This window comes from Podarcis liolepis (genome assembly GCF_965112155.1).
Source record: "Podarcis liolepis genome assembly, chromosome: 10".
NCBI lineage: Eukaryota > Metazoa > Chordata > Lepidosauria > Squamata > Lacertidae > Podarcis > Podarcis liolepis.
The window spans coordinates 24,041,631-24,064,695 of NC_139562.1; the positions used below are offsets into that span (position 1 = coordinate 24,041,631).

General features: G+C 42.4%; 2 protein-coding genes across 4 annotated transcripts in view; one reads left to right on the top strand and one right to left on the bottom strand.

Moving 5' to 3' along the window:
- The first annotated feature begins 610 nt into the window (after window positions 1–610).
- On the top strand, window positions 611–20,417 carry CHPT1 (choline phosphotransferase 1). Of its 3 annotated transcripts, XM_083462073.1 has the most exons (10): window positions 891–1,378; window positions 8,521–8,668; window positions 9,907–10,048; window positions 10,588–10,672; window positions 13,009–13,140; window positions 14,279–14,437; window positions 15,295–15,420; window positions 16,356–16,466; window positions 16,766–16,844; window positions 20,186–20,417. In XM_083462073.1, exons 1-9 carry the CDS (start codon window positions 1,139–1,141, stop codon window positions 16,805–16,807), a joined length of 1,185 nt encoding a protein of 394 aa, XP_083318199.1. In that variant the 5' UTR covers window positions 891–1,138; the 3' UTR covers window positions 16,808–16,844; window positions 20,186–20,417. The 3 variants fall into 3 exon arrangements, with proteins under 3 accessions (XP_083318200.1, XP_083318199.1, XP_083318198.1); XM_083462074.1 differs by lacking the exons at window positions 891–1,378; window positions 16,766–16,844 and adding an exon at window positions 611–854; XM_083462072.1 differs by lacking the exon at window positions 16,766–16,844 and having other exon boundaries at window positions 892–1,378.
- The window catches only part of SYCP3 (synaptonemal complex protein 3), a 113,354-nt gene continuing 109,633 nt past the window's right edge, over window positions 19,345–23,065 (bottom strand). Inside the window, exons 6-9 of the mRNA XM_083462091.1 lie at window positions 22,728–22,827; window positions 21,694–21,792; window positions 20,419–20,523; window positions 19,345–20,265 (exon numbers count right to left, since the gene is read on the bottom strand). Coding sequence (XP_083318217.1) covers window positions 20,212–20,265; window positions 20,419–20,523; window positions 21,694–21,792; window positions 22,728–22,827 — 358 coding nt within the window. The 3' untranslated portion in view covers window positions 19,345–20,211. The remainder of the gene's footprint in view (window positions 20,266–20,418; window positions 20,524–21,693; window positions 21,793–22,727; window positions 22,828–23,065) is intronic.

A 23,065-nucleotide genomic window follows, 5' to 3' on the forward strand; every position in this document is an offset into this window, starting at 1 on the left:
CTCCATAAAATTTCCTCCAAAAGAAATAGGCCTGGCACCCAATGACACATAGCTATACATATGTAAACCCTATTGTAGGACGTGGGTGGCGCTGTGGGTTAAACCACAGAGCCTAGGGCTTGCCGATTGGTAGGTCGGCGGTTTGAATCCCCGTGACAGGGTGAACTCCCATTGCTCGGTCCCAGCTCCTGCCCACCTAGCAGTTCGAAAGCACGTCAAAGTGCAAGTAGATAAATAGGTACCACTCCAGTGGGAAGGTAAACGGCGTTTCCATGCGCTGCTCTGGTTCGCCAGAAGCGGCTTAGTCATGCTGGCCACATGCCCCAGAAGCTGTACGCCGGCTCCCTCGGCCAATAAAGCGAGATGAGCGCCGCAACCCCAGAGTCATCCGCAACTGGACGTAATGGTCAGGGGTCCCTTTAAAACCCTATTGTGCCCAATGGATCTTACTCCCAGGGTGGGTAGTGTGCTGTGAGAAAACATGTGTGGCCCCTCCATATGTTGTGGGTCTCCATCTCCCATCACCGGCCAGGAATTAATACTCTACGCCAGTTATTCCGTCTTATCTGGGAATAAGTCCCAATAGGACAAAGGCTGCACTTCTATACCGGTTTCCCTCCGAGCAAGCCCCACTGAACTCCATGGACTTCTGCCTCAGCAACCTTTGGTTGATTAAAGAGGCAACCGCCACGCACAGATTGGCGCCACAAGGTAGCACAAGACGCCTTGGGGTGGGCGGAGGTGTTTTTCTGCAACAGGCTTCCCCTTCCAAGTTCGCCCCCGCTTCCTTTGCTGTAGGGAGAGGCGCGCGGGGGAAGCGCGAGCCCTGGAGCGGCGTCGTCACGTGCGTAAAGGTAGCTCTCAGGTCGCGGCCGCCTCACAAGCCAGCGGGTTAAATAAATAGCCGGGCTCAGGGCAGGTGTTTCCTTCTTGGCTTGCGAAAGGGCTGCACGAGGCGGCCTCAGCTTCGCTGCCTGCGACTTCCTGCCCGCCTCCAGCCAGAGCAGGGGCGAAAACAGTCCTTCCCTCCCTCTCTCTTTCGGTTCCCGCCCCGGCGAGGGGAGGCGGCCCGGCTGCTCCTCCTGCCCCGTCGCCGCTGGGAGTCCCAGAGCAGGGCGGCGTCGGCTGGGGAGCCGCCATGGCGCTGCTGCTGCTGCCGGAGCCTCTGAGCGCGGCGCAGCTGCGGCGCCTGGAGCAGCACCGCTACAACGCGTCCGGGCGCTCGCTGCTGGAGCCGCCGCTGCAGCGCTATTGGGCCTGGCTGGTGGAGCGCACGCCGGCCTGGCTGGCTCCCAACGCCATCACCCTGGGCGGCCTCGTCCTCAACTTGCTCCCCACGCTGGCGCTCATCGCCTACTGCCCCAGCGCCCACCAAGAGGTAGGAGCAGCTCGCCACGTACTCGCCTCCTCGGCTGCCCCCTCAGCGGCGGCCGCGGAGGCAACGTCCCTCCCCCACCACCGGTGGGGAGACGAAGCCCGAGGAGGGATGGGGCGGGCCTGGCCTGGCTGGGGAGCCGGGAGGGGCTGGACTTGGGGAGAGACGAAGCAGCCTGGAGCAGCGGCTGCCAATGGAAAACAAAACGAGCAGTCTTCGGGACGTTGAGTTGTGAGGAAACGCGGCGGCGGAGGAGGAGGAAGCAGCCTGCCGCGTCGATAGGACTGGCGCCTGGTTGTGTGTTGGGCTCTTCTGTTGAAGCCCATTTCAGGACTAGGTGGGAAGGGGGCTTGTGTCGTCCATGCATGTGTATGGCGCACAACTACTTCTGCCTGTCTGCAAGGGCCACGACATTCGACTTCCCGTCCTTATCTTGCAACGCAAAATAAAGTGGTGCCTCGGGTTAAGTACTTAATTCGTTCCGGAGGTCTGTTCTTAACCTGAAGCACCACTTTAACTAATGGGGCCTCCTGCTGTCGCCGCGCCGCCGGAGCACAATTTCTGTTCACATCCTGAAGCAAAGTTCTTAACCCGAGGTACTATTTCTGGGTTAGCGGAGTGTGTAACCTGAAGCGTATGTAACCTGAGGTACCACTGTAAAGTGGAATTCGAAGTGGTTCGAGAGAGGCTTCGCCTTCCACAATGTTAGGCATACAGACGGCAGCAAAGATCTGGCGAAATAGGGTTGGTGATGCACAAGCCTGCAGAATCTGTTTACAGGAGGCCAAAGTGGGATGTGCTCAGCAGCAGGGTGCTCCTCTTTCAAGAAGGGCTTTCCTTTCCAAAAGAAAGGAAAAGAACCTTTTGGCTGTGGCCAGACACATAGGGCTTTCCCCCAAGTAAGTTAGTTTGCAGGGGAGCCGTGTCAGAGAGGCCTACAGCTGAGGTCGGGTTACAGGATTGTGGGATGCCTTTTTTACAAAAAGACCACCCAGAGATAGATGTGGAGCAGGATCCTATTTGATGACAAATGAATTTAGGTTTAGTGTAGGCTTCACCAACCTAGTGCTCTTTTGATGTTCTGGACCTTGACAGGTGGGGGTTATAGTCCAAAACATGTTGGGGAAAGTTTACAGCTTTTGTGTGTGATGAGTTGTAGGTATGAGATCAATGCAGGTGCTTGCTTGTTAGGTGGAAGCCAGACCTCTTTCCTCAAGGTAGTCCTTGTGCTGGAGACCTTACATCTGGAGCCATGTGTAAATGACTTCTGTAAATTCTCCCATCTGTCTCTGAGCACAATAACCATTTCATGAAATTTATTCAGGTGGCAGGAGTCATTATCCCAACTATTAATTGGGGGTGAGCCTAGCATTAGCAATTATCAGGAGAATAGCTTTTTCCTTTTTCCTAATGACACCACTTGTTTGGTGCTGCAGACTCTGCAGGTGGCAGCAGCACCAACAGTGCTGGGATTTTGCATCTTCCATAGTGCCCTAGACCAGGGGTCTGCAACCTTTAAGACAAAAAGAGCCACTTGGACCCGTTTCTGAGGGGGAAAAACTGGGAGCCGCAAAACCATTGCGACATTTAAAACAAATATATCTCCGGAGCCGCGATCTGACAGCGGGCGGGAAGGTGACATTGGGAGGGTGCGTGACTAACGCACGCACCGCCCCATGCGACGTCACAGCCAGTACAGTGCCCACCACAGTGGGGAGTGTCGGGGCGCACAATGCGCCTCCTCCCCTCGCTAGTATCCGCCCCGGAGCCGTGGCAAAGGTGTAAAAGAGCCACATGCGGCTCCGAAGCCGCGGGTTGCAGACCCCTGCCCTAGACCAAGCATCGTTCTGGGGTGTTTGGGGGTGGGGAATGGAAATGTCAGCCACCCAAAATAGTGGAAGGTATTCTGAGGAAGTTCTGTACAGAAGCCAGCTTTTCATAGGGAGATGGGTGGAGAAAAGAAAAATGCTATAAACTTTCTAGAGAATCCAGCTCAACTCTAGCTTCACTCCTCCATAACCCCCCTGCAATTGCTCAGATAATGTGATTTGTGTACTTGAGTTGTAGAGAGTGAGCCCTTGTGCCAAAAGCTAATGGGCCTATTTCCTGGGCGTCACGGGGACTCTTCATGCCTATCATGCTGCATGGAATGTCACTGTGCAAGTACAGTATCTTGAGTACCTGCTGAAGAGTGCGCCACACTGATGAAAGTAGACTCTCAATTTGCAAAAGTTCCCACAATGTGTCTCTGGCTCTCTGCTAACGTCACTGATGGGGTGGAGGAGAATGTTTACTGAAACTACACTTCTGATGCCCCTTCCTACTGATATTTGCCAGTGAGTTCCTGTAACACCACAAGTGCCAAATGACACAACTCCTCCTCACCTCATGTCTGTACTATTTTGTGAGTTTTTAATTTGTATTTCAGGATCTATTGATTTAAAAGTAATCTTTCTGGATATGCTGTTGCAGTGCTTATCCAACAGTTAGTTTCTCCTGTTCTCTTGCTCCCCATCCCCCAACTTTCTGCAACTCCTTTCTGGGACGCGCCCCCCCCCCAAGCTTCTTGCTAGAAGCTGATTCCCCTATTGTGCAAAAAAGAAATAAAAAGCTGCAAACAGCAGCAAACTTGTTTTCCTTGCTGAGAAACTCTAATCCCAACACTCAGCTGATGGTGGGTAAGGAATTGCACTGCTAATGGCGCAATCAAAGCCTTTGTGCATATAGTACGAACAATATTGTGGCTGAAATGAGAAGGGTCTTATGGCACCAATAAAGACTAGCAGACTTATTGTGGTATAACCTTTCAGCGTGGTTGCTAGTCTTCAAGGCACCATAAGACTTTTGGGACTGTTGCAGCATAAACAACCACAGCCACCCCCTGGAAGAGAAGGCTGCAACCTTGATAATCAGTTGGCATTGCTTCGGTGTAAAAAGATAAAATGGTTGTATCTTCTATTTCTAGCTGAAGTCAAATGTAGATAGGAGAACCTTCTTTACGTTAAAAGCAGTTCAACCATTGTCCCTGTTCCCTGGTGGGCTCCTCCTTACTGGAGATATGTCCTGTACCAAGCTGGGGGGGTTGGACTAGCTGGATATGGTTCTGTGAGAAGAGTGGGAGAAATATGAATTGGGAATATTATTATTTGTGAATAGAGAAGGGAAGTTCAGTTTCTGTCTTTAGGAGGATTAGCTAGTGCTCAGTTGGCTGAAGTGCTCTGAGGACTAGACAGCCTGTCAGTAAACATTTGCATCATGATATTCTGCTTGGTCTGGTCTGGTCTGGTCTACACAGGATTAAAAACATGCAGAAACACCCCTTGAGGTCAGAATTAGCTTGGAACAGTCACATTCAGTGGGTGACAAATGGATATAATCGCCTAAACATTTTACTTCCTCAACAAATAGGAACTGGGGAAGAGACAGATAAAGATTCAACCAATGTTTTTAAAAGAACCTGCTATTTGTGCAGCTTCTGTTGTTGTTTACACCAAGCTTTAACAATGCTCAGAATTATACACAGTCCTGAGTTTAGAAGAGGTCACCAAACTACTGCTAACAGAAGTGTTCGACAAAAGTGTTACAGAAATTGGCAGCTTGTTTTTCCTTCCTCTCCCTTAAGTCACTGCACTGGCAGGAAATTTATGTACACAACACCATCCAGATACAGTGTTGAAAAAGCCAATCAAATGTTGATCTGTTGATAAAAATACTACCTTCCCACCAAAATGTGAATACATTCCCTGGTGCAGCAATAAAACTGCTAGCACATTTGCAAAGCTAAGCAGGGTCCTGTATGGTTTCAAATCACATGGGGAGGCGTGTGTTGAGATTCCTGAATTGTAGGGGATTGGATTCCTCCCTCAAAACAGCTGAAGTTAAGCATGTTAAGGCAATAATTCTACATGTAGTGTGGAATGGGAGCCTAATTATGTCTACTGTGAAGTAAACCACACTTCAGAGACTTATTGGGACTTACTAAATTCTGGGTAGGGTTACAGCTTTTAGTTGGGACCATGTCCCAAGAACTTGAGGCCTGCTGCATGTTCTGTTGGTTTCAATAAGAGAGAACTGGGCGTGTGCTTAATTAAAAGTGTGCACTTTTATATGGATTGTGTCTTTAAGATTTTAGTTCATGCTTCTACTGCAGCCTTCGCCAACCTGCTGCATTCCTGATTTTTGGATTGCAGTTCTCTTCATTGCCAGCCCTAAACTTTGGGGAAGTGCCAAGCTAGCAAACGCTGTGCTGGGAATTCTCCCAACAGTTTCACTTTGTACTTTTAAGTTTGCATCACTTTCGCTTTCTCCTGCATTAATCATGTTTTGCAACTTGCAAGCAGTATCGGGGAGTGAAAATTGCCATTGTGAGTTTGGAGTCTTTACCGCTGGGGTTAGCTAAGGCTGAACTTGTTTGTGCCTTGTTTGTGCTTCTTTGGCTACTTCTGTAATTTGTAAGCATAGCAAAGCAGGGCAACCCTGGCCTCTTTCCCCTGTTGCCTGCATTTTGCTCTTTTCCTGGTTTCAGCACTATCTTTTCTATCTTACCCACTCCCTCCCCGAAATTTCTGGAGCTTGCAGACAGTCCATTCTTTCCTTCTATCTCACACGTTCCCCGTGCATTGCACACCTCCAAACTTGTTTCTGTATGTGTTTCTTTGATTTGTTAGAACAAGAAAATGGGAATCTTGGAGGCCGATAGGCATCCATGCTGAGACTGTAACAGTGGAAATTATTGCAACAGAATCAGTACTTGAGAACATTCTGCTAATATGCCCTTCCACTTGTGCTAGCTGCCAGATGGCAGAAGGAGACCTCCATCTCAGAAGAGGCAGCACTTGTTAGTAGCATGTGGGTGTGCCCATGCAGCAGCTTCCATGTTTGCAAAAGGTGTGTGCTGTTGGAGGTGTAGCCTGATCAGAGGACTAAGAATCTTAGGCTAAGAGAAGCTGTAACAGTTATTTGTCTTTAGCTGTGAGCTTGTTTTAACCAGTGGTCCTGAACTGGAGACAAGCAACTTGGTACAGTGGTACCTCACGTTACATACGCTTCAGGTTACATACGCTTCAAGTTACAGACTCTGGTAACCCAGAGTACTTCAGGTTAAGAACTTTGCTTCAGGATGAGAACAGAAATCGTGCTCCGGCGGCGTGACAGCCACAGGAGGCCCCATTAGCTAAAATGGTGCTTCAGGTTAAGAACAGTTTCAGGTTAAGAACAGACCTCCGGAATGAATTAAGTACTTCACCCGAGGTACCACTGTACTTTTTATTCGCAACCTGCCCTATTTGTTCTGCTTCTGTCCTTAATATTATTTTCCTAGTGTTTTTCATATGCAAGGCAGGAAAAAGAGCACACAGACTCCCGGGTTTGAGTGTACACATCTTGTTAGTAGCTGGACTTTGAATACTCCAGGTATTGTTTCAATGGTATCACAGGTGCATTATGTGGAGAAAGTCCCAGGTTCATTCTCTGGATAGGGGTGGGAAAGGCTCCTTGGAGAGCTGCTGCTGGCCAGTGTTGTCAGTATTGAACTAGGTGGACCGATGGCCTGACTTGGTATATGGCAACTTCTTGTGTTTCCAAACATGGCAGCTTACATTCCCACTGGGCTTTGCTTTGAAGCATTTGCAAGCCCATTTCCCCTGTAGGTCCAGTTACTTTAGGATGAAAGTTGAGAGAGAGACATTAGTGGATTGCAATAGGATGGCTATATATAGAAAGCCTTTTTTGCTGCTGGAAGGGCTTGCAAGGTAACTGATAGCTTAGAAAGGGGAGGGGGTGAAATGTGAGAAACGGCGTTCTCCCTAAATGCAGAATGAAACTTACTTTCTAGAAAATCTAGCAACTTTAAATTTTGCCCCCATTGTTCATAATTGCCAGCTCTTCTGGGAGTAATTGTACTTAATTATAATGTGTGGTTTCATTACTTACTAAGAATATGCCTAAGATCAGCATGTAACGAATCAGTTGCTGGTTGTGACCTTTGGGGTCACACCTCTTTAATTACAGCAGAGATGTGATCTAAGTATTAAAGGCTTCCCACTCTGTCTCTAGTTCTGTCTGCCATTCATCAGGGCACACTGCCTATTGTTGTACTATAGGCTTCCCATCCTCCATCCCACATCTGGGTAAGTGTTATGCTTTAATTGATAGGAGAGGATAGAAACAGCCCCATCCCATTTTTTTTTTTAAAAACAGGATGTAATTTCTGCATCCCATATGATGAAGATGCCAGTACATCTTTGTAAAGTTGCTAGGTTTGTCTGCTGCAGTAGTTCCACAAGATAATTCTGTTTCACGTGCTTATTCACACCTGTCTCTTCTGAGACTTGCAGTTTTGTATCCAGTTCTATACCTGAACCTTGAATAGCAGAGCAGCCTTCCCCAGTCCGGTTTCCTCCTTCAGTTCCCATCAGCCTCATCCACGATGGGCAGTAGTCAGGGATGATAGGAGATGTAGTCCCAAAACATCTGCAGGGCACCAGGTTAGAGTATAAGAATGTTCTTTTGGAAATGACTCAGATTAAGGAGGTTATTGTTTCATTTTATGTAAAAAAATAAATTGTGAGGGTGGTATTCAGTAGTGGGTTTGCCTTTATGGCAAGCTCTGTCACATGTTGTTACTGAGAGCTGGGGGACCCTTTGGAAAAGAATGGGGTTTAGTAGATAATGGGGATCAATTAAAGCCAGGAGCCCCAGTTTGCACTTCCGCTAAGCCAAGGCCGCCATGGGATAGAGCTCTGAGTGAAAAACAAAGGGTGGCTTCTAAATGTACGCTCTGGGTTAAAGTTTATAAAATAGACAAATGTTTCTTAATCAAGACAGGTAAGTCAATAGGGTCCAGCAGGCCAAGTACACATTATGTACTCTGCTGGATGGTTCAATTGTGCAATAAAATGACATTTCAAAGGCGGCCTTCCAGGTCTGCTTGACCCATGTGTTGTGCAAAGTCCAGTAGGGTAGGAAAGTGTGGGTGGGTTGGGTGACCTTCGAAGAAATTATATTGTGTGGACTTTTTAAATGGAACTGTACAATGTGTGACAAACAGATAAGGAAAGTAATAGACTCCTACACAACTGTTAATATACTCCATATGTTGCAGCAGTTGCCTAATAGCATGGAATCCTCCTGTGTGTTCGTTTCAGGCTCCTCCCTGGGTGTTCCTCTCATGTGCATTAGGACTATTTGCTTACCAGTCCCTGGATGCTATTGATGGGAAGCAAGCCAGAAGAACCAACAGCAGCTCTCCTTTGGGAGAACTCTTTGACCATGGCTGTGACTCTATTTCTACAGGTAATTAATTATTATTCTTTTTAAAAAGACTCACAGGACTGACAGGCAGAATATGACAATAATAGATAGTTTGCATATATTGCTGCATATCAGAATGATTTCAAGAATGTTTGTGTATTTCTTGGGTTTAAATAATGATGCTTTTGGTGTGCGGGTGGCGCTGTGGTCTAAACCACAGAGCCTAGGGCTTGCCAATCGGAAGGTCGGCGGTTCGAATCTCCGCGACATGGTGAGCTCCCGTTGCTATGTCCCTGCTCCTGCCAACCTAGCAGTTCGAAAGCATGTCAAAGTGCAAGTAGATAAATAGGTACCGCTCCGGCAGGAAGGTAAACGGCGTTTCCGTGCACTGCTCTGGTTCGCCAGAAGTGCCTTAGTCATGCTGGCCACATGACCCGGAAGCTGTACGCCGGCTCCCTTGGCCAGTATAGTGAGATGAGCGCCGCAACCCCAGAATCGGCCATGACTGGACCTAATGGTCAGGGGTCCCTTTACCTTTACTTCTATACAACTTAGCTTCAAAGAAGCTCCACATCCAGTAAAACTATATATTCTTGAATAGATAGGTGGTGCAATGGGTCAGTGTGTCTTGCAGTTAACCAGAAGGTTGGTGATTTGAACCCATCCAGGGACAGCTGTGGGCAGGATTCCTGCACTGCAGGGGGTTGGGCTAGATGACCCTCAGCAGTCCTTTCCAACTCTTCCAATTCTATGATTTTAAGAGCTAATAGTGTAGTTTCTTCCAAGTGTCCTGTTTGGCATTTTTCTTACAACCATGTCTCAAGAAATACAGCACAGACCATAAGAATAGGGAATTTAAAAAACAAACAAAAACGATTTGCATGTTATGGCTCCATACAAGAGATTTTGTGTCAGGAATGTGATGTTGACCTAGACCACAGTAGCTAACCTGTGGTCTTCCAGATGTTTGATGGGAGTTTCCATCATCCCTTACTATTGGCCATGCTGGCAGGGATGGTGGGAGCTGGAGTCAAACAGTACATGGAGTACCACGGGTTAAGGATGCCACCACCTGACTTCCTCTACCTGATGGGCAATCTATGAAGCAAGAACCTTGCAAATGTCTCTGGCCTATGCCTATTTCACCACAAGTATGGCTTGCATCTCCACCCATTTTACTGCACCACTACAAACTGTGTTACATGCAAATGCTCAAAACTATTTAGATGCCATTCTTCAAATAACTGTGATAACTAACGGAAGCTAATTGGACTTTTCAGTTTTCATTGGTATTGGAGCCTGCTTAGCAGTTCGGCTAGGAACAAACCCAGACTGGCTGTTCTTCTGTTGCTTTATTGGAATGTTCCTGTTTTATTGTGCTCACTGGCAAACCTATGTTTGTGGCATGCTAAAGTTTGGCAAGTAAGTGGCTATTTGGATAATCTGCTCTGTGACTGACATTGAAATACATTTGCCCCGAAGTTTCAACTGGGGTGGTAGAATTTAACCTAGATCCAACAGGATCCCCCCCCCCCCCGCAGCTCTTATCGTTGCGTATTTCTTTTTGCGGGGTAGGGGAATCCACCAGTTTGAGATTTAGTATATTAATTAGCTCTTCCATAAGGGGTTTCCTTGTACATTTAAAACCCTGAAAAGGGTAAACCTATTGCATGACAGAGAAATTCAGATACAGTAGTTTGGTGAAAAAAATGCTGCTTAGTTACTTTCTGTTGTATTGACTAGCAAAGCATATACTTTGTATATTGAAATTTAATTACCAAAACCTTTTGATAAAAACTCCCAGAAATTTGAATTTTATATCCAGCAAATAATTGAATCACCTGAAGTTGTTAACATTTGTCTTGGGCACACAACCGCTTTGATGAATCTTAATATTTAGTAAGCTATTCCCTATCAAGTAGTCATTTGTGTGGATCAACTTTATTTCTCTTTTATTACAGAGTCGATGTAACTGAAGTACAGATAGCCGTAATTATACTCTTTTTGATATCTGCATTTGGTGGAACAACAGTGTGGGACACTAAGGTAACTGTATACAACTATCAGGCTTGAAAGTTTGTAAATTACACAGTCCTGTATGGTTCCTGTTTAGCAGCTTCCTCTAATCCTTTGTATTTCTCCCATGCCACATTTTGTTAAATGTTGGATTTTATTTTGCTTAAAAAAAATAAGCCCTGGCTTGATTATATGTTTGCCTAGAATGCCTTTTCCCAATGTAGTTCCAGTGCTCGGTCATCTTACTGTCGTGATGTGCTGTCCTATGCATGAGTTTAGAACTACAGAGGAAAAAGACCCCATCTGCCATATGTGATATTTGTGTTAAATCACTCAGATCATTTAAATGCATAAATGCTCTGCACAGAGAGTTGAATTTCATATTATTCTCAGTACTGTACTCCCTTCTATAAAAGTTGACCCAACTGGCAAAATTCTGTCACATAACACTTTTGTAATTGTGGGCTGAGTCGCAGTAAGCCTGAGGTCGCTGGGGTAGAGGCGTAGGAAGCAATAAATAACAGCCTTTGGGGATCTAAATGGCCACAGCTTTACAGATGTAAGAAGAATTTGGCTTAGGCATTGGGTATGTATCCTGGATCAGCCGGCCCAGTTGATGCACATCAGATATAGGCAACCCCTCCAGGCTGCCAGTCAGGGAGTTCTGTGGCCCATTAGCCCCCGTCTGGGCATATGGACTTCCCCTTGGGACCCCTTTACCAGGGTACCCTACTACTTTTATCAGGAGGAGATTAGACTAAGGATCCAACCTTTTTTTGCCAGCAATCTGTGACAGTTGCTGGGAGGTAATTGAAACCCCTAGACTGGTCCAGTTGGCCTGCAGGAAAATTCCTCCCAGGGGCCAAATATGGAGACCAAGAGACTCCTCAGCAAGCTCTCTCTCTCTCTCACACACACACACCACCTTCAGGCAGGGCCAAATTTATCCAGGGTGGGAGGGTGGGGTGTTCAGTGCTGACTGCACTGCTGGAAGGTGGTTCAGTCAGCTTTCATGATTTGGAGACAGACCTGACTCCACCCCGTAGTATGGCCTCCGACTGGCCAATTTAAATTAGAAAGAGGTAGGGGAGTCCTGTCACTTCCTGTAGCTTACTGGGGTTGATGACACTGGCCGGCCACATGAGAGGCTTTTGTCTGTTACCCAGCTTGGCCATGGTGACACCAGGCCGCAACTGCTGCTGCTGTCACGAACAGCAAGGTTCTGCTGTTTGTCATAAGGCAGCAGAATGCATGTTCTGTACTTTAGCAAAACATCAGAGCAAATTTATATTGCCTCTGCTTTCAGGAATGCATTGTTTATGCCCGTATTGTAGAACACAGAATTGCAGACAACCAGCTTGAGACAATCCGAATGCATGCAGTAGCATCTGAAGAAACATAACCCCTGTAACGACGTACATTGGGGTTGGTTTTCTGTTGCCTTGATCCATGTAGTTAAGCTTCATGTGGCCACAATTCTTTAGCTGCTTGGAAATCCAAGAAATTGGATGAATAGTAAAGCTAGGTGTGAATTGCATGGTAAGAGATTGTTGAAAATTGGCACTGGGGACCACACTGCAAGCTTTTAAACAGCTACAGCAGAGCTCCCAGCTGTCTTGAGTCCACTCTTGGAAGCGAATCAATATTCTGGCATGTCGCTATAATATATCTACTAAAATTTATTTTTATTTTGAAATGCATGCTCTCTTCTCAAATGACTGTAAGCAGTCAAAATGTGGAATTCTTTTAAAAAACAACTCTACATTGTGAAAGTCCATTCATTATTCTGTTTTACATAAACTGTTGAATTGATTGTGAGAAGTCACAATAACATATCCTTAGTGTAACCTGGTGGGTTACAGGAAATTCATTTTTTTTTTACTCTTCTTTTTAATCCTTTGCTGCGTCTTGGAAGTTTCCTTGAAACTACAATTGAATAAGAAAGGTAAATACTCATTCTAAAGGTCTATTAGCTGGAGAGTATTGGTAATGCAATTTCATAGCAAGATATAAAAAAACAGGCAGATGGTGTTTGCATTTCCTGTGGTGCTGCTGCTGCTGTTTTGATCAGTGAACTGGGAAGAACTATCCATTTTTCAGAAATATAAAAGCTAGAAAGCTGATACATGTTGTTTATAGATGTTAGTAGCAACATGCCTGTCTGAATTTAAAACAATTATGTAACCTTTGGGTTCCTAGCAAAATTACTCTGCTCTACATTTTATTTTGCTACCATGACGATGCTCTTCATTTGATTTCTTTTTTAAAAATGAAGAAAATGGATAGTTCAAAAAATTGCTAAAATGTTTCAATTATGGCAGAAAGACATTAATCTATCTTAAAATCTTCTACATTTTCCCTGCAAGCTTCCTGTGCTGGATCTCAGACTGAAGATGATTCCTGTTGCTGGAATAGTGGGTGGAGCAATATTTTCCAGTTACAATTATTTCAGAGTAATATTTGGAGGAGGCGTGGGGAAGAATGGCTCTACAATAGCAGTAAGTGTTCTTTAACAAACAAACAAACAAACCTAAATGTTTGATACACAAAGTTGCCTTTACCTTACTGTGATGTTTTATATAAACAGGTTTGCTGTGTGCCTAATTTAGCAAGTTTTATTCTGTATCTAGGATTAAACATCCATGTAATAATATAAATATTACTATCTACTATTTGGGAATTTAAACAGGTTGTTGACTGGGGTTAGGCGTTCAGAGCACACCATTCCCCTCTTGTTCAGTTTGAACTGGCTACTTGTTTGTTTCTGGAACAAACCCAGGCCTTTTGACTCCTGAGAGACATGTCTTTAGGACTCACCCTATACTTTTGATTGCAGATTATTTTAAACTTATGTTAATGTTGTATATTTACACTGTTGTAACCTGCTCTGGGATGTAAAGGGCAGGTGAGAATCTAAGTAGATGTGGTAAAGGTAAAGGGACCCCTGACAGTTAACAGACCGAGGGAGCAGGCAGTTTTTCCTGGTGATGTGGCCAGCATGACTAAGCCGCTTCTGGCGCACAGAAACACTGTTTACCTTCCCGCTGGAGTGGTACCTATTTATCTACTTAAACTGCATGCTTCAAACTGCTAGGTCAGCAGGAGCTGGAACCAAACAACGGGAGCTCACCCCATTGCGGGGCCTCAAACCGCCAACCTTCTGATCGGCAAGTCCAAGCGGCTCAGTGGTTTAAACCACAGCGCCACCCGCATACCTAGTAGATGCAGCAGTAGCCCTAAATTGCTTGAGACATAAGTACATTCAGGACCACGTCCTTATGTATGTCCTTCCCACCTGCTGCTTTCATCATCTGAAGTTTTCCTCCAGGGCATCTACTCTGTGGAATGTCCTGCTGAAGGAGGTTCATCAGTCTCTCACACTTTATTGCTAGCTGTTTGGCAAAAACATGGCTGTTCAGGCAGCTTTAGTTAATTTTCCTTAGATTTTGTTATTTTGGTGTGATTGGCTCCATGAATGTTTCATTGTTGTACGTTGGTTTCTGGTGTATGTTTGGGATTTTTACATTGGATTTTTGTTGACAGTGTGAGCTGACTTGAATTCATGGTGTGTGTGGCACATGAGAGTGGGATACAAGTTATAAAATTGATATCATTTTAATTATTTGTGCCTTTCAGGGAACAAGTGTTCTGTCACCAGGCCTTCATATAGGGTTGATTATTACTTTGGCAATAATGATCTATAAAAAATCTACAACGCAACTATTTGAAAAGCATCCTTGCCTCTATGTCTTAACATTTGGATTTGTGAGTGCCAAAATCACACAAAAGTTGGTGGTAAGGAGTTTCTAACATTGTTTTGTGCATTTATTAAGATGCTGTATTAATGAAATAATGCATGTGAAGCATTGTGAATGTTCTACTGCTAAGCTGATATCTATTAATAAAAAATGAAAATAAGCACCGTACAGCTTATTCAGTGTAAAGAGCACAGAAATGACAAAATGGTTTCTTAGTTTTAAAGTGATTCAACATTTGTTGCAAGGTCAGGTAATCATTACACAGTATTTCTTTGCTGATGCCATTTTCAATATAGGCAATTGCTGACATGGAGCTTCAGCTCTGACCTTAAGGCTGCTGTCCTGTACTAATAAGGAGACTCATTGGACAGAGATTAACTTCAATATAAACATGGACAGAATTGTGCTGCACGTTCTTTTGCAAAACGTATTGGATGATAGCCAACATCACATAGATGAAAATTTGCTTGTGCAGCAGGATGTCCCCTTGCTCTCCCATCCCGTGGCCTCTAAATCTACTGTGGCGGGTACCCCCAATCCTCTGGAGCATATTTGAGGGCATGTGGAAGGAAAAGGTCCATTCCATTCATACAAGTATGTTTCAATTAATGACAGACACCAATGAAGATTACTAGTTACCCATTACAGCTAATATTCTGCCCTGAGCATTCCTTATGTCTAAGCCTTTATAGTTCTCTTAAATGTTTGTAATTAAGAAACCACATGTCTGGAAACAAAACATATCCTTAATCATTATGTTGCTTATAAATTTCTTTGAATCCTTGAATATTCAGATGGGTTCAGGTACTGACTTCAGAGATGAACAAATTGTATTGTGTTAAAATAGGATCGAAACATCTTAGTTTAGTAACTAAATCTAATCTTTGTTCATAGATTGCACACATGACCAAAAGTGAAATCTTCCTACAAGATACTGCATTTATTGGGCCTGGCCTCTTGTTTCTAGACCAGTACTTCAACAGTTTTATCGATGAATATATCATTCTGTGGATAGCACTGGTAAGCAGTTTTCCATATGCTTCACTAAATTATGGAAGGTGTTTTCTCCTTTCTGGAGCCTTCTCCAGCCTTGTATTCCAAACAGATTAAGGTAGCAATCCAGTTTAGAGGTATATCCGCTTTACCACCAGTGTTCTGGTGGTAAAGGAGAAGTTGAGATCAAGTTTCAATTGGGAAGTCCCTCATTCAAATCTTACTTCTGCCATGAGCCCACTAGGTGACCTTAGAAAAGTCTTTTCTCTCAGCTCCCTCTTTGCAATGAGATTCCAATTGCTTATCTTACAGCGTGCTTGTAAGAATTGCAAAAAAAGTCATAATTTTTTTAAAACCTAAAGAGCTGGTTACCAATTTATTGCATGCACAAATCTACTCCTTGCACATTTGTGGGTTTTGTTGGAATGAAATTGACTATTAAATTCAGACTGCTAAAGAAAGTTGCATCATAGGGAAGAAACAAAACTACATTTTATTGATTAGATATGATTGCCAGACTACAAACCAGATATCCCCTGTATTTCTTAATTCAGTATTAAATTAGGAAGAAAGGCAGCAATGACTTTTTTGACTTATTTTCTTCTCCTTTTGTCCACTCTCCTTTGGCCCACCCTATCCAGGCCAAGAATCCTGGCTGTGTATTATAGTAGGGATGATGATGATGATGATGATAAGTCGGTGAATGCACTGGGGTGAATGGCTTCATCTTCAGAAGTTAATTTAAATTTAATTTAAATTTCTGTATTTCGGTGTGAATGCATGTAATCTCTGAACTGCAGATCTAACTAGAACGTTTTAACAATTGTAGAATTAAGGTGTATGCTTCTGTTATAACTTTATCTGTGTGCCTTGAAGAGCGAGAGGGAATTTAAGCACAGAATAATTCATTTGTGCAGCACATGTTTTGATCTTAAGCTCTGAACTTTTTTCTCCCTCTTTAGTTCACATCCTTGATTGATTTACTGAGATACTCCATTGGGTTATGCAAACAGATTGCAGCTCACCTTCACATACACGTCTTCAAAATCTCAACTCATCAAGCTCCTGAACAGGTTCAAAACCATAATGAGTGACTTATAGCTGAAAGCGAAGAGGAGGAGTTGGTTGGGGGTGGGGAAAAGTGTTGAATGGTGGAAAATACCCTTTTCAGCAATGCAGTTGTGGAAATTTTCAAAGAGAACTTAAGTGCATGAGAGGTTAAATGAAATTAATTATATAATACCAAGTTCCTACAGGCTCTGTTGGGACTTACTGTAATTGTTACTTTGAAATCATAGGAGTAGAGGGTCTAAGGAAGTTTTTGCTACAAAGTAGCAAATTATTGTTTAGAAACTTGTTTTGCTCTTTGCAGACAGAAATGCTTGAAAACCTAATGTACTTGGCAGCTAACTGAACTCGTAAGAAACAGCCAAATATGGATTTCTTAGAAGGTAGTGTGATGTTGGTTCATTATATAGGGACAGTAATTGTGTAAAATACTGCAAAAGTTACCCATTCTACATTTCACTGCTTTTGGAGAAAACTAGAGTCTTAGTTGAATATTTTTTTTTATATTTTTAAGGGCTAAAACTACTAAGTTGTCATCTTGTATCAAAGTCTTAGGAATGTGTTTTTCATATTAACTATGTTTAAGAGTTTCTGATACTGGTTAAAGGGAAAAAAATAAGGAATTTAGCCATAAATTAGTTGTCAAGGTTAAAATTATGGCATAATTTATCTTGCAGTAGTGTTTAAATTCTTAAGCGTTTAAATTCTTTGCATGAGCAGGGAGCATCATAATTACACTTACTTCTTTCGCTTACAGTATAAATATTTGTGAATTGCTATTAAGAATTTGGCCTGTGGGCAGGATTCAACATTGTTATTGAGCGCAGAATGAGGTTTGCTTGCATACCAGGACATCCTCACTGCCCTCATTGCAATGTAAATCTGCTCTGGAGGCTTGCATGGGGGTGCGGAGAAGCTGGAGGAAAGTCCTGTTGTGTGATTGGACCTCGTTCCCCATGCACATACCCCACTGAGCGCTATGTTGAATTCCACCCTGTATTTTTAAAGAAATGAGTGAGCGAAGGATGTTAAGCTGGATAAAACAGTCTGCTAAGACCAAAACACATACAGCATACATTTCCTCCAACAATTTCTTTCTTTACAAAATGCAGTTTGAGCAGGAATGAGGAAAGGGCTTTTTAACACCTCGTGCCCTTTGGCAGTGTTATTGATTAAATTTTCTCTCCCCAACCCAAAATAAATTCCTCTCATAGGTACAAAAACCTCTTTAATACACCAGAATGTGAAGTCATTTAAAAATGTAGTAGAATAAAGTCTTCGACATTTCAGGCAACAAATAAATTTGCATTTTCATTTAGTAAAATTTATCAGTGATGTCTAGGTATTATATAGCTGTGCTGTTTTTACATGGGATTTAATCATCCTGTCTAGAAACTGTTTTGTTTAGGAAGCAGTTTGTACAGTGATGGTCTCTGGAGGATTACTGTGTGTCTTTCATCACTTTCTTCTAGATGTCGTATGCTTTAGTGAGACCAGAAAAATAGAACCATAACTCCCAGTCAAGTCTTTTTGTGTAGCTAAGAGGAAAGAAATATGCCAACCTCAGCTGTGGACAAATGTGTAGTTTCATATATTTTCACTTAATGCAAAGCCTTCTCAGAAAGTTTTAAACACCTAAGTGACAGGAGTGGATAGATCTAGTGACTGAGCTGATCTCTTTCTACTGGCAACAGATTTGAGTTTGAATTCAGTTATAAATATATGTATTTCAGAAGAACGTAAAACAATCTGAACCCCAACTTAGCTTTGATGCTCTGTAACAATAAAACCAGGTGTAGGTACTATCATCAGACAAGCTGGGTTGACTATTTCCAAGAAATCCAGGGTTGTCTTTTTCTTGGTGTTTAGAGCTAGTTCATACAACACAGTTCCTTTATCCAAGCAATCCCAAGCGATTCTTGGCCAGTGGTGCAGCGTGGGTTGTCAGCACCCGGGGCAAGTAATTTGCGCCCCCTAACCTGTGGATTTGCGCCCGGTGCGGCCGGCACCCCCCACGCTACGCCACTGTTCTTGGCTATGTGTTTAACAATGGGGGGGGGGGGGAATCCTGGCAACTTTATCCAGAAAGAAGTCTACCAGTAAGCTGGGAAGGAAAGTTTATGGGGCTACCTCTCCCCATGTGCCTTCTTCCCCATTGCAGCTCTGTTCCTCTCAGTGCATTATCTGCAAAGAATGTGATTTACATGTGCTTCCTCCCCCCAGCAAAATTCAGAAGCAGTTTGGGCATTTGTAACGGCTGCATATGGGCCACAGGTTGCCCACATGTGCCTTAGAAGCTCACTGTAAGAAAGTTGTCCAGTCTTCTCCATTAAAAAGGAAAGTAATGAACAGTTACCGGTAGCTAGAAAGAAAACTGTTACCCTCCTGGGTCAGTTTTAAACAAGTGATGAAGATCTCTAACAGCAAAACAACTAATCATGTTATTTTCTAGCTGAAAAGATCTAAACAGTAAATACCCACAAATGTCAAGACTTCAGAATTTGATGGTCTGCTTAAAAAACTGAGGGATCTTCAGCATTTCACCAAATTCAAAATTAAATGCTGACTAATGGGCACTAAATAATCTCCATGAAGTGGCATTAGGATATTTAATGGTGGCAAACCTTGGCATTTAAATAAAACCATGCATTTATCCAAAAACTAGGTGAATGGTTTGCTGCCATTATTATAGCATGTAGTAATTGTTCTGGATTCCTTTAAAGTGATGTCAGAGTTTAAGACCAAATAAATTATTGCTACATTTCAAACAGTTAAAACTGTGATTCTAAGTTGCTGTAATGAAAATTTTGTTTCATTTGTAATGCTTGAATTACCAGTGTGTTTTTACAGTATGAAAATATGATTATGCTTTTATTTTTCTAAAAAAAAAACAAAGCTCAATAACGGAAGTTTTTGCTGTTTGGGAGGGGAAAGAAACATTTCATTTAGAGTTTTTGGAGATAGGTACTTGCTTGATATACTTTTAAATTTTGCTTTTAATTCGGTTTCCTGAACTGTAGAGTGTAAGCCTCTGTCTTTGTTTAGTTATTCAGAATTTACTGATAACATTAGGGGCTGGTAGACTATCTTCCCTCAAAAAAGTAGAACATTTTATTTATGGTGAGACCATGAAACTGGAAAATTACTAAGAGTGCCTTATAATAAAGGAAATCCCAAACTAGCAACATGTATATTTTATTTTATAATCATAAGGAAGTTCTTATGCATCTCCTTCAACTTTCAGATTAAGACATATTACTCGGGTTGGTATATAAGAATGAAACGTTTTTTTGGTAGCAACCTGAAACATTTTATATAGTTCTGCTGCAAGTACACAATTTTTAATAAGGCCTTCCTTGAATCCCATAGTACATGCAATTTGTTTTTGTACCAAACACTCTGATAATAACATTCTGTCAGACAGTTAACTAACATTAAGTATCTTGAACTTTCAAAAAGGTACCTTAACCCTGGGATCTAGATTCTGAATTTAAGAGGTGAAAAAAGATTGATTCAAATGAAAAACCATTAGGAATACTTTGAGAGACACAGGAAAAAAATAAAATTAGCATATCCTGTTCCTAAGCAGCAATGAGCTGTCGGTTTCTTTGATATCAGAGCTGAATGTAAGGTATTCAAATATAGCAATTTTTAATATGGCGCTTAAAATACTGGCTCTTCCTCCCCATATGGCTAATGTATATAATTGTATCATGTTACTTAGGTACAAGTTGTATCTCCACTGAGCCATCAGAATAACATGGACTGAAGAGATTTGCGAACAGTTGCCATCTCTTGCTGTTGCTGTTAAGAGAGAAAAAAATGCTGATCAAATGTAACATTTTGTATCATAGTGTTCTGACTTGCTGAATATAAATGGTAAATGTTTAATTTTTCTATTTAAATGTTGTTTTAAAATGTCACTGAAATTTTCCATAAATCAGTATTAACACTTACAGTGTCCATCATGATCTTCTTTTGCAACATAGCCATTTCTTTCCGAAGCTCATTTTGTGCACCTACTAAAAGACTTTCATGAGTCTTCTCCATGTCTTCCATACTCTAAAATCAGATAGCAGCTTCATGAAAATCTGCTACTGGTTTACACCCAGAAATTTTGTTACATTTTAGAAGTCAAGGAATGGCCATGAATTACCAGAGTGCCTAGCAATGGCAACGATAGTAGCCTAAACACATCAAAATTTTGAGAAGTAATTATGCTAACTGGTAAGAGTTCATCTGGAATAGTGTTCTATTCTTTGCACTGCTTATCCAAACAATATATTGTTCAACTGCCCTACAGGAATTGCCAAGCAAGATGACAAAGGAGTCTACAAAGCAGTGATATTACTAACACATATGCATGTACAAATGTAAATGTAAAGGCTTGACAAGGTTGGCATTACAGTGGTACCTTGGGTTACACGCTTTGGGTTACAAACTCTGCTAACCAGGAAGTGGTTGCTCCAGGTTAAGAACTTTGCCCCAGGATAAGAACGGAAATTGCGTGCCAGCGGTGCAGCAGGCCCCCATTAGCAAAAGCACGCCTCAGGTTAAGAACTGTTTCAGGTTAAGAACAGACCTCTGGGACGAATTAAGTTCTTAACCCGAGGTACCACTGTATATGTGTGTTTTGTCCAACTATGAAAATAAGATGTAGCCATGCTGAGGACATCAGCAGTACTGCTGGGGCAATATTCAGTTGATGCTCATGCTACTCTTCATGCAAAGCATATTAGGTGTCAAATAATCAAGTGGAAACAGAGCAGAATGGATGCAACATGAAGTTAAAGTTTAAGTAGTAGTTGCAATTATTTTTAAACATAAATGTATAGCTAGTATGCCACTGCAGATCTTGCCATATTAGCAGCAGGGACAGCACAGGATTTCTGTTTGTATCCAGCAGTTCTATGAGCAGAAAGCAGCTCATGCAACAGGTTTTCTTTTTCTTCCCTTCTGTACCCTCCAAAAACCCTCTAAGAAAGCTGGTGAAATTTCAGGCAAATCCTCCTGGCCTATCACAGGCCTGTATGAGACAGACCCCACTGTGCAGAAGGGCATCTAGACCCTCTGGAAAGAGGTTTGGGGAGATGTAGGTAGAAGGAGGGGAAGAGAAAACCAGTGGTGGAAGCTGCCTTCTCACACCACCTTTGTTTTAATATACTGTAAACTAAAATAACAATGCACTTTTAATAACAGACTTGATCAAATGGTGGTTGTTTTTTAATATACCTTCAAAAATTGCTCATACAGCTGCTTAATTGTTTTCAGTCTCTGATTCTGAACTATTCTTGCTTGTTGGAAAGTTTTTTGTTGTTGCCGAAACAGGTTCTAGGGAAGGGAAAAGAGGCTATAATAAATGTAGGAATAAATATTCATATAATAAAGCTAAATCACACTGTTACTAATTGTAAACTGTAAGCATAGCCAAATGCAGTGGAAGCTGGTATGCTAGGACAAATGGGGCACTGCCTCACCAACTTCAGTTTGCCCCATCTGCCTTGCCTACATCCAGTCCATGGGTAACACTGCCAGTGACTGCTGCTGCTGCACCCTGGCCTGTGTAGGATTCAGAAAGGAAAAGGTTAGGGACAAAACTAGAATTAGTTTGCTCTAGGTCCACCTACTGTTGGTTTCCTTTATTTCCACTCAACTACTCCCAGTATGCACCAGCCATCAGTTATTACCCTAAGTGCATGTGTGTATATATATATATATATATTCTTCAATTAATTTCTAAGCCTTTGCTGTAAATTCATATAGGGTTTTCAGGGGCATGCAAGTCAGTGAATGAACAAAAAAAAGAAAGAAATTCTAAGAAAATGGTGTATAGTTTTTACATGTCAAATTGTTTCCAATGGCAAGGTTTTCTTGCTTTCACTTGCTATTTATTTACATTTAAATGCTTATCTTCCACTGAACGTATTGTTGTTGCTTACCACTGCAAGCTTATTCAGTGTATATTTATTTAAGGAACAAATTGATCACAGTGCAGAAACATTGGCTCTAATAACTATGGCGTAACATTATCTTTTGACCTAATATCTGAGATGTTATTACTGATCAGCACTTGGACTCTGCTAATTTACTTAGCTCTCCTTCACCCTATGTGAGCATATTGTTTTCCTAAAGCTAGGGCTACATGCAACCCTGAATATTACCTGTCTGTTTTGTGAATGGTAACATTCTACACCGCAGTATAAGGAGAATGAAATATCAGCCTCAGGCACTTACATTTATTATTCAAAAAGTTAAGAAAAACAAACCGTTAATTTTTCTTCCTGTTCCTCAGATTTCTTTATATCAGCATCCCACTGTTGAAATACATGCAGGAACTGCTGAGAATATTCATGTTGGACCTTCTGCCTAAAATATATATTTTGCAAGCTGAAATAATGCATTTTTGAATGTTAACATGAAATACCATTGATTTATAAACTGTAAAGGCATCGGTGAAAGATGGAGAACCTAAAACATTCAGTTAGTCACACAAACTTTAAAAAAGGAAGAGTTGGTAGATTTGAGAGAACACAGCTAAGGTGAAAGGTGGCCTTCTAATTTGGAAAAACACACACCATAGAACACTGAAGAGTATTGTTCTAAA